Source organism: Oryzias latipes, chromosome 24, assembly GCF_002234675.1.
Source record: "Oryzias latipes chromosome 24, ASM223467v1".
Classification (NCBI taxonomy): Eukaryota; Metazoa; Chordata; class Actinopteri; order Beloniformes; family Adrianichthyidae; genus Oryzias; species Oryzias latipes.
In genome coordinates, this window is record NC_019882.2 from 6,432,289 (window position 1) to 6,443,869 (window position 11,581).

The following is an 11,581-nucleotide window of genomic DNA, read 5'->3' on the forward strand; positions in this document are numbered from 1 at the left end:
TGGTATAAGCATAATTGGGTTAAAAATGAGATCTGAGGAGGAGTTTGATTGAAATTATTTTTTATTTTATAATATCCAATATGAATTAAAAGCAACAGTGTTAAGATTTGGGACACAGGCAGAAAAAGGATCCTGGCATTATGGGTAATGTAGGCAGTAACGGTCCTAAAAAAAACCCCTGTAAATACCCCTCCTTAAAAAAGGAATTACAGGATAATTACCAAAGAGGAATACAATCAATTGGAATATAGAAATCTGCCCTACTGCTGTTTATTTTATTGACGTTGAAGTGAACATCATGAGATTTACTGTTTATGTTAACTTAGGTCGTCAGCCTTTTGGAACATCTTCAAACAGATGTCTGCAGATGAAGAACAGTGTCTAGAATCAATCACCTCATCAAGGCTGCTGCATGCTGTCATTCTCTATGTGGCTCTGCATGTGTTCAGGCAGCTCCTACCAGGGAGAAAAGGTTAAAAAACGTCAGAAAACGTCCGGTTTGAGGACTACAGTGCAGATCAATTTAAACTACATACTTTTTTAACCGACTGCTGCGTGGAGAAAAACGCATTGCACCCTTTCCAGCGGCATTTGACCGTCTGCAGATTGGGGTGGCTGTGATCGCCGACGAGGTGCTGCAGGAGATGCTCCGCCATGCCGAAGATCAGAGAGCAATTTTGCCACTGAAAACCGAACAAATAAACTCAACAAATGAGGTCAAAGATACGAGGATGTAACATAAGAGAGGGGGAGTTCCAACCCAGCAGCGGTAGTTCTTCATCAAGTTGAGTTTCACGGCTTGAATGGTGCCGTCGTAACAGCCAGTGTAAATCTGTGGAAGTTCAGCAGACATTTTTTTTTTAATGTACAGATTTTGGTGAAATTGATCATTATGTGGATGTCTGTTTAAATGCACTCACCAAACTCTTGTGTACTGCCATGCACACCACCATGTCGCTGTGACCCCCATACACCTGCAGGCGGTCATGAGACTACAGAAAAAAAAAACATCACATCATCGGGCATTTATGGAAAAACGTATGTTCAATAATTGAAGAAGTTTAAATACCTGCAGCTCATAAACTCGCACCAGTTTGTCCAGAGAGGCAGTCACCATCACCTTACCCAGGATTACGATGGACGTGACGGCGTGACCGTGACCTTTATAGATACGGACCAGCTCCCCGGTCTGCAGGCGACAAAGGTACCATGAAGGAAATCGGAAGTACAGATAGTTTGGTCATCCTCAAAACCTACATGGATGTTGTGGGCGTGCACAGACGTGTCACTGGAGCCGCTGAAGACAAGGTCATTCACCACCTAAAAAAATAACAAAATTCGGGTGAAGCAAGTAATAAAATGGGCTTTTTATTTATATTGATTTAACTTTTTTCTTTTCTCAACCACTGAAAACTCAATACCAAGAGATGGTTGGCTAAGTTTTTAGTCCTTAAAGTTATGTCTGATTAAAAATATTTTATTTATGAAACAAAAACTGTATCTCACTGTAACAACTAACACAATTCCTGTCTCTTTGCACCAATTATATGGACCTAAAATCTGTTTAGATGTTCAAAAGTGACAGGATTTCATCACCTTCATGCAGAGGACAGTCTTAGTGTGGCCGTCCAGTGAGCGCAGCAGCAGGCCGCTCTTGGCGTCGCGCACGCTGATGGTGCTGTCGTACGATCCGACCAGCAGCAGCCGCCGGGCGCCCTCCTGAGCGGTGCCCAGACAGCTCACCCCGCGGGGGCCGTGGCACTCAAACACATCCAGCTCCTTCAGAGTCTAATGAAGACGTGGTTGGAGAAAGCATGAGGCGGCGGGACAACATCCTGAAAACAATAGTTCTGTAATAACAGACCAGTTCACAGATATGACTGAATATGTGCGGCTCCACAGGTCGAGGCCCATCGAACGGCAAACATGGCGAAACTTAGCCGTTATGATTCATATTTAAGGGGAAAATTATAGGACCACCTGCGGAAACGTAGTTTGCTAGTTGGTAGGTTGGTTAATGAATTTAGGGCGCTTGCTTATGCAACAGACATGAAGCAAAAACGTCTCATCCTGACCAAGGAAGATGAGGAGAAATCGAGGCATATGGATGCAAAGAAGTTGAAAGAAATTGAAAATTCATAGCGATAAGTCCTGAATACAGTTGTCTGTTTCAAAATTAGCCCTATGATACTTTGATATTACTTTAATATAATAGAGATCAATACTAGTGTTTCCCAAGTTGGAATGAAAGTCAGGCAAGGAAAAAATCCCTGAACTTTTCTTTGGGCCTTGGCCTTGGCCCTCGGGGCACACCTTCCTGCATGTTTTCCATGTTGCCCTCCTTATGCACACCTGATTAAGCTGATCAGCCTCTGCAGAGGCATGACAATGACGGTCATTAAAGGTGGGTGTGTTTGAGCAGGGTTGGATTCAAAAGATGTGTTCCCAGAGGACCAGGGTTCTGGAAATACTGATCTATACTACTAGTAGAAAGGCTCAAATATGCCACATTCTCTGCAATGACAGAAAACAATGCTGTCCTCTCAATTGAAAGACAGCTAGTGAGGCAAATGGTGTGAAACTTTGGCCGCTCATCACAGTTACAGACACGTCAATCTGATATAGGGAGTAGTATGCTATTATATATATTGCCAGAATTAGCTACAAATGCATAAAAATACTTGAAACGTACATTGAGACTTGACTACTCCACCCATTCTAAATGACGTCAGCGCCCGTTGTAGCATTTAAAAACACAGAATCTGACACTGATCCTGTATGTTTCTCAAGCCTTTCTTTCCCAGAATTCAATGTGTCATTTCTCTGAACTGACAGGTTTGAAAAAGCAACTCATTTTTTTGTAAGTATTTTAAATGAATAAGAATTAAGTCAAAATCTAATAAATGAATATGTGGCATGTTTGGAGGTTTTTTTTTTTATAAATCCAAAAGCTTTCTGCATTACTTCCACTCACCTTTAGATCGTAGCTGAAGACAGAGCCGCTAGCCAGCCCGGCATAAAGAATATTCCAGGCTACGTGCAAACACAACACCCTGTCTGGAAGGGAGATCTGCTGTAGACACCTCTTTGACTGGACAACAAAAAGTTAGAGATGAAGAAAGCTTCTTAGTAAAAGACAAAAATCCTCCATTTATTCATTTAAAATGGAAAAAACTGATGTTTGGGCTGCAAACTGAACCAAATCTACCAGAAATTCCCATGTTCTTCTTCCCATGCAGATTCCCTACTCTGGTTTAAGTGTGGTTAAGATTTTTAGTACCTTCAGGCTGTAGCAGCGGATAGTCTGGTCGCTGGAGCCTGTATAGAGACGTGCTGGCAGGTATGGAACTATAGACACCAGCAGACAGTTGACCTTGTTCGTATGACCCTGAAACACCGCCTGGCACTCTCTGGTCTAAACACAGAAAAGAAATGTATCACCAGTATGGAGAAAAAGACATTTCCTCCGTACCATTTTAGCCTGGATGCATCTGCTTCGGAAGATCCCGTGTAATCTTTGTCCATTAAAAACAATAAGAACTACTGAAATGATTTCATGTAGGAAATGGATTGCATTGGTGCAGAGGAGAGAAAAAACACACCACCAGATTGTAGGCTCGAGCTGTATTGTCCGCGGAACACGTGTACAAGATGCCGTCATGGATTTGCAGGCCATGAACGGGGCCAGCGTGACTCGAAAAGGATCCTACTGATGGTTCCTGATCCTCCACAGAATCTGAAAAATGCTTTTTTTATTAGTCTGGCATTTCATCAAATGAGCATCTCATAAGAACTCACCTGCAGGAGCAACGTCGTCTTTTACTGGCTTGAATTTACTGGGAGTTAAAGATAAAAAAAAAAAGTAGTTAAAAGTCACATGAATCTGTGAGTGAGTTTGTGATTTGTTTTGGCTAAACTGGTTCCCCTGAGCCTCACCCATCAGTTTGGTTTTGCTGAGATGTCTGTGTGCTTGTAGAACTGACTTCCACATTCACGGACTCCGGAGGATCCTTCGAGTTCGTCTCCACCGAGTTCTCGCACTCTGACTCGTCCACTTCTATGACCTCCACCTTAGAGGAGCTGACCATTTCAACTGAGGCATCGCTCTCGTTCCCTTCATCCTCTGCTCTGTCAGCTTTCTTCTGTCGTTCGGGAACAGACTTGTCTGCAGCAGTCTCATTTCCAACCTTTTCTACCAACCCTGTCCCCACTGATTGGGATTTGTTTATTCCCTTTCCTGTGTCATGTTCTCTCTGCTGGGCAGAGGCTTCAGATGCCGCTTTGCCGCTCTCTGTCAGATCTCGTCTAGCAGAGGTAGCATCTGTAAGAGGCGGTACAAGTGGTGGCCTGAGGAGCAATGGAGGGAGCAGATCGGGTGGGAACAAAGGCACGGGCGGAGTCAGAGTCACTTGAGGCACATCAGCGGTACAGGACAATGCTGTGGGCAGAAGGCTGGCCTGTCCAGTCGTGGCCACATGGCTGACTTCTTGATTTAATGGGACAGCAGACAGCACAAGGGGATTAGAAAAGGGTTGGGTGCTAAATGGAGCAGGGGCTGCTGTGAAAGGCTGCTGACTGGAAGATGCTGCAACTGCAGAAGAGGTGGTTGCTCTTTCTACTGCATTAGATGCTCCAGAGTATCCTTCTGCAAAAGATCAGTGGAGAAAAATTCTATGCTTTGGCAAAATAACTCAGAGTCCAACTGTTTAGCACCTTTTTCCCTTTACCTTGCATTTCTTGCAGGATCTCGATGCGCTTTGCTCTCAGACTGTTTACTTCAACTGTGAACTAAAAGAAAAAATATTTAATTGAAATGTAAAGGGGAAAAAACAATGAGAAAGCATTGTTTCAGTGACCATACCTGCTGTTTTAGCAGCAAAAGTCTTTGGACCTCCGCGTAAGCAGCTTGCACTGCATTTCTGGCCTGGATCAGAGATGTGTCCACATCCTGCAGAGAGCGGCTCAGCTCATCCTCCTTCAGAGACACTGCAAGCAGATGGTCCATCTGATCCTGGTCTAAAAGTGAATAGATAACATTTTAGCATACATCATTTAACTTTAAAGACAAAAACAATAAGAAAACATCAGAAAATAGGAGAGTTACTCAAGGTTGACTTTGTTTTCTTCTTTTTTCTGTTTGAACTGTCAGCTAGGGTATTGTCCTGCAATGTAATTTTAAAAAAGGCATCAAAGCAATATATGATAAAGTCAGATGTTTAATAAATCAAAGCACAACCTACTGTCAATGCATTCAATTTTCTCTTGTTGGCATTAGTGCTCATCTCATAATCCTCCAGATTCGGCTCTTCCTTCACCTTTACTGTGGTCTGACCCTTACAGCTGCTCTGAGCTGCTTCACGCTCCAGCAGAGACTCCACCTGAGCATCTGACACCACCCCGGTAGAGCTAAAATGGGGTGGAGGCGGTGGAGTAAGATGTGGCTCGGTGGAGCAGTCTGGAATCATCTCCCAGTGAAAACCTTCAGATAGAGGCAGGTCATAGTCATTTACTGAGCTTTGAAGCTCAGTCTGATGGTTTGACAACTTGATTCCAAACCTAAAAGGAACAAAAAAAAGTCATCTGAAAAGGATTGAAAGCCAAATACAGTGAGTACAGAAATTACTCAGACGCCTTTGCACCCTTTGCTTCATTGCAGCCGTTTGCCAAAATCAGGAAAATTCATCTTATTTCTCAATAAACTTTACTGAGTGCCTCATGGCACCATCATGCTTTGGGGTGTTTTTACGCAGCAGGGACAGGACCACTGGTTGCAACTGAAGGAAAGATGAATGCTGTGAGATATTTTAGAAGAAAATCTCAGACTGGGCTGAAGGCTCACCTTCCAAAAGCACACTGCCCAAATAACAAAAGAGTGGTTTCAAAGCAACTCTGTGACCGTTCTCGAGTAGCCCAGCCAGAAGACCGACCTAAACCCAATTGAACATCTCTGAAGAGACCTGCAACGTTCACCAACTAACCTGATGATGCTGAAGAAGATCTATAAAGAAGAATTGTATTTGCTTCTACTCAATACTAAGAAAAGGGTCTGAATACTCACGGCAAAGTGTTTTTTTTCTTTTTTTTTGTACATTTGCAGAAATATTTGCTCGTGTTTTTTTCTATCAAGACAGGCCCGTCTGTGTAGATCATTGAGAAAAAAAGGAACATTCCTGATTTTGGCAGAGGGTTGAAATGAGAAAAAGGCGTCTGAATACCTTTTGTACCAAATGTGTTTCAAGAGATCTCGTCTTCTTTACCTCGGACTCCCTTCACTTCTTTTGTTGATTTTCATCTCATACATTTGTCTCCAGCTCAGTTTATCGTTGGCTCCAGTTGGGGGTTTGGATACAGCTTCTTCCTCCGCATGAATCCCACTTGATTTGTGAGCAATTCGAACCTTACGGCTGCCACCCATGTTGGGCTCAGAGAGTCCAGTACTTCTGTTTAGAGAATCTGAACTTTTGTTCACCTGAGAGTCTTCCTTTCCACTGTCTGACATTCCTTCTACAGTTATAGACAGTTTTGGCTTCTGTGCAGTGACTCTGGAGCTACAAACACCAGCAGAGGAGGGCACAGTCGGAGCGCAATTGTGACTCTTGAGGGAGTTTCCCGCTACCTCTGCTTGTTTTGCAGTGCTGCACACGGTCATGTGGCTGCAGGCCTCGCTGTTCTGCTTCCGGGCTTCTCTGTCGGCTCTGCACGGCTCCCTCACACCCAGAGCTCGTCGGATTTGCTTGAGCATGGTGCTGACGTCCACGTCTTGCTGGGGAGCTGTTTTGTTTTCAGATGCAAGTCGATCTGAAGGGTTGGAAGTCTTGGACTCCGTTCTGTCACCTTGGCAACGTTCGAACCCAAAAGATCCATTTTCCGGGAGGATATCCCTACGGAAGTCTCTCTGTCTTGAACTGGTATGCTGTCCATAGAAATACTGGTTCTGGTTGATAGAAGGCATTGTCTTCTGGTTTTGCGTGACAGGGAAACCTTGATTCATCTGCGGTCCGTCGCTTTGAGAACTCTCCTGTCTGACCTGATTCGTTGGCAGGTGGCTGCCAGGAAAACTGTCATCAAACCTGAGGTGGCGAGCTGATTGAGGAAACACATCCTGAGCAAGCTGGTGCTGCGGTCGATCTACAAAGTTTCCCAGATAACAAGTCTGCCTCCAGCTTTGGTTCTGCAGGGCCGGGTCTCTGCAGAGGAAAGGTCCAGACATGTTGTTCTCTTTGTTTTGCACAACTGGATAGTTGTTTCCCTGAAAGGGACTTTGCTGCATCTGATTTGACCACCTCATCTGCATTTGGTCGGGTTTTTGATTTGTCTTCTGTGTAATGGTTCCCTGCTGCAGACCAGCCCACCTTTGACCAGCCACCTGCCTAGTTTTCTTTTTATGCTTTTTAGTAAATTTATGCCTGAAAAAAGAAAAGAAAATCAACAACCATTGAAACAAAATTTTTAAGCATCTACTCTCAATTGGAGCTGTAAAAGGTGGAATTCTCACTCTTCTTTTTTTAGCGCCTTGTTTCTCTTCAAGATCTTTTCGATTGTCTCCTTGCTCAAGCTTTTATGCAGGGAAACGGGCTTCACGTTTTTGGCCATCAGGTTTTCCAACCTTGCTTGGTGCTGTGGTGTTGAGATGTGCTCTGCGTACTCATTTAGACCCAGGGACGACTTCTTGCATGCCTGGCAATCATGGAGGGCATTCCTGATAAAAACAAACAAAACAAGTTATGTAAATATCTGATGTATTCAGAGTCAAAATAGTGAAATAACATCTACTATTCTTACTTAACCTACCAACAAGTCTTCACATTTTTGAAATATATTTTGAGTTATTTTTAGAATAGGACATGTCTCAAGACTGAGGTTTTCTTTTGCTTATAACCTCTTTTTCAACATATCTCTGCTTTCAATATTTTAAAGATTCTCAATCAAAATTAAAGTCAGACTCATTTTCAACGCATTCCTATTGGTCTTTTATTTATAATAATGCAGATTTTAGCCAAAAAAAAAAAAAAAAACCTTTGACGTTTTCTAGGACATAGTTTCAGCGGAGCGGTAGTAGCTCATTAGATATTGCCTCCGATTTGTGGGTGAGACCGTAGGCACGGAGAAACCCCGCCCCCCTTCCCCACATTTCGTAGATCCAAGCAGCGGAGCATTTTTGCTACTTCACAAATGGCACTTTTTGCATCTGCTCCCGATTCACAACAATTTTCATAAAGAAATACTCAGAAATTCAACTTTAAGCCTAATTTTCTTTATATATTTCCTCCATCATAACCCTAACCCCATCCTAATTATGTGCGAACAGTCACTTCCATTTATTTATGTATCAATTTATTTACGTATTTGTTTGTTTATTTGGTCATTTGTGGTTTGAGTCATTATTTGTTTTTCTCTTGAGCTGACGTGACATGTAAATTTCTCACCTGAGAAATGAATAAAGTCTAATTCAATTCAATCAAATCCACTTCAATTTTACTTTAAACCAAGTTCCCGGTAATGCTTTAGAGAAAATCCTGCTTTTTAAGTTTTTTTTAATGCAAACGTGGTTAAAGTAAATTTCACTTTAGTTGTATTTTAAATGACAACACCGAGAAAACTATTTTTCATTACCAAACATGTTTTTAAATAAAAATTAATCAATAATGTAACTTTATTTTTGACTTTTCCTATCCAAAAGACAAAACAATTTCAGTTAGCTGTAAAACAACTATATCTCTTTTAAATGAAGAATACTATATTATACTTAATAAGAGCTGTCACCAAGATTCAACAACACAGTTTTCATTTAAGTTCATGCAAAAACCACTTGATGGAACTGATTAATATTTTTGAATCAATCTTGATGGTCACTTACTTGCCCAGGACTGCCTCCAGTTCTCTGTGATGCAGCATGCTATGCAGGTGCTCGTGTCCATCCTGCATTTTTCAGACATGATATCAATGCCATTTTATATGTCATTATATTTGTTTTGTGTTTGTTTATTTTTGCATGCAGTTCACATTTAGCAACATTCAAATAGCAGAAAGTCACTTACAGGTTTTAAGTAGTCCTTGCGACACAAAATACAGTAAACTTTTGTAGCCTTGAAAGACTTGGGGTGTTTTTTTACACGAACGTTCCTCGCCGGATTCTGAACAGCTGCCATTTCTAATTACGGTTGTGAGTCACAAAAAACCGTAAAAAATGACATGAATAAAGTTTAAACCTTGAAACGTTCAAGTTGGTTTTTCAAAAAATAGCACTGGCTGGATTTTATGTAACAGATCAGCGGGAGCATCACATGCTTGGAGTAGTTTGCTATACAACTTGCATTCTTCCTGGTTCAAACCGGAAAAAGATAATGACGTAGGTGGGCTTCCGGTCAGCGACCCTGCGGGAATAAAATGTTAAAAACAAAAGAATTTGTATGGCTGAAATAATTGCCAAAATTTCGAAATTACTTACATAAAATAATACAGTACCTTTTGATCAATTTGTTTTTTTCTTCAATTCTGGTGGAAATTTAAACTCTTCTGTTGAGTTTGCTGAATATTTCTTTTCATTAATTCTTTTTAATTAAAATATGATGGTCGCAAACAAGAGGTAAAAAAATCTAAGAGCACTGCATTAAAAAAAAATCCTTTTAATTTTAAAATAAAGGACAAAGGGGAAAAATAGTTTTTCTTTTCCCTAAATCAATAACCTGATGCATTTATGCATAATATTTTACATAAAACCACAAGAATATTTTACAAACGGAGTTCAAGTTAAAGAAAAAGTGTTTAAATGTTTGAAAAATTCTTATAGCTGAAATGTTTTTTATACTTTTTATCATTTATAGAGAACACAACATTTTGAAGGATTTTAAGCTTTTTTTTTCTTCTTTTTTGCATTAGAGCTTCCGAATAACATACAAATCACAAGTGTGTAAAACTGTATGTCAAAGAAGGTATTTAATTAAGAAGCTGAATAACTTGGTTACAAAACAGTTGAAATGAAAGTTGCTTAAAAATAAAGAAGAGTAAGATATTTTTTCAATAGCTTGAATGTCATCATTCAAGCTATTTTTTTAAGTCAGCAGTTTTAGTCTTTTTCATGATAAGTTCATCATAATTGGTTGTTTTACTGTTCTTGTTCTTTTATGTAATTGTTTTTATATTCCTATGTCATTGTTTTTTTATACTTTTATGACATTGTTTTTTTTTTAAAATACTTTTTATGTCATTGTTCTTATACTTGTACTTGTTTGAGTGTTTTATTTTTATCCTTGTCTTTTATATGTTCTGCAAATGGACCTTGAGTCTGTAATTAAGCTTATTTATTATCACATCACCTAACAGTATATCACATTTTGGTTGTTATCGTCTGAGGGAATGTAAGGTAAAATAAGCATTTATGAGCATGTAATGCCTTTAGCAGGCTGGAACTTCCTTATATACCTAACAAATATATAAACCACCAATGTTTTATAAGGTTTGATGATCATTCCCACAGCAAAGTGCTGACAAAATAAAAACTGAGTAACACAGAAACCATCCAATTAAAAAGTTTAAATAAAACGAATCATGATGCAAAAGTATTTTTTGCTAATTTTTAGTGAGGTTTATTAAAAGGATTTGCTCCTAAAATTAACTGAAGCACTAGTTTATCTAAATCTTCTATCACTAAACCTTTCTCTTTATATATTAAGCTACTTTTTGGTTCAGTTTGTTGTGTTTCTCGCTGCAAGGCAAAAATGATCATAATTGCATGGTCTTAAATGACTCAAACTAATAAAAGAAATATATGAAACAGTAAATCACATTAAATTGAATCTCAAAGTTAATTATATTTAGGAAATATAGTGTAATAACTGTCTAAAATAAAAGATAGATAGATAGATAGATAGATAGATAGATAGATAGATAGATAGATAGATAGATAGATAGATAGATAGATAGATAGATAGATAGATAGATAGATAGATAGATAGATAGATAGATAGATAGATAGATAGATAGATAGATAGATAGATAGATAGATAGATAGATAGATAGATAGATAGATAGATAGATAGATAGATAGATAGATAGATAGATAGATGACTTTATTAATCCCACAATGGGGAAATTTCATTTATCTGTGGCAGCAACACGACATTCAGAAATAATCTATATAATATAACATCAATAAAGGACATCACAAATTACATTTATATTAGATAATTAAAAATATTACTAAAATTATTATGACAAATTATTATCAAAAATGAGATTCTTATTAAATAAAGAAATAAATATTAAATAAATACAGCTGCAAAAGTGTAAAAAAACATGCGGTCTGCAAAACATGTAAACTGTAAAAAAACATTACAAATTTTTTCAAAATACAGAAATAACTAATGAAGTTCACACCAAAAACAAAAACAAACAACTGTTCAGGAACAAAAAACAATTTAAAATTGAAAAACAACAACTACAGCAAAAGTAAATGAATCAATGACTAAACAGAAAAACACCCCTGGGACCGTGGAGTGTCACTTTGACACGGTGTTGTACAGTCTGATGGCTGTGGGGAGGAATGACCTGCGGTAGCGCTCCTTCTTACACTGAGGGTGCA

The 11,581-nt window shown here is 39.3% G+C and overlaps 1 protein-coding gene across 1 annotated transcript; it reads right to left on the bottom strand.

The window, feature by feature from the left end:
* Positions 1–43: 43 nt before the first annotated feature.
* Positions 44–9,319, bottom strand: LOC101157503 (zinc finger protein 106-like). The gene is made up of 20 exons (XM_011491568.3): positions 9,039–9,319; positions 8,858–8,919; positions 7,496–7,699; positions 6,258–7,406; positions 5,241–5,556; positions 5,105–5,162; positions 4,862–5,016; positions 4,728–4,788; positions 3,937–4,645; positions 3,799–3,836; positions 3,603–3,736; positions 3,281–3,415; positions 2,975–3,091; positions 1,597–1,788; positions 1,258–1,320; positions 1,070–1,189; positions 921–992; positions 761–832; positions 537–683; positions 44–456 (listed from the first exon to the last, which is right to left on the bottom strand). The coding sequence occupies exons 1-20, from the start codon at positions 9,147–9,149 to the stop codon at positions 400–402; spliced, it is 3,972 nt and encodes a 1,323-aa protein (XP_011489870.1). The 5' UTR covers positions 9,150–9,319; the 3' UTR covers positions 44–399.
* Between the last annotated feature and the right edge of the window lie 2,262 nt (positions 9,320–11,581).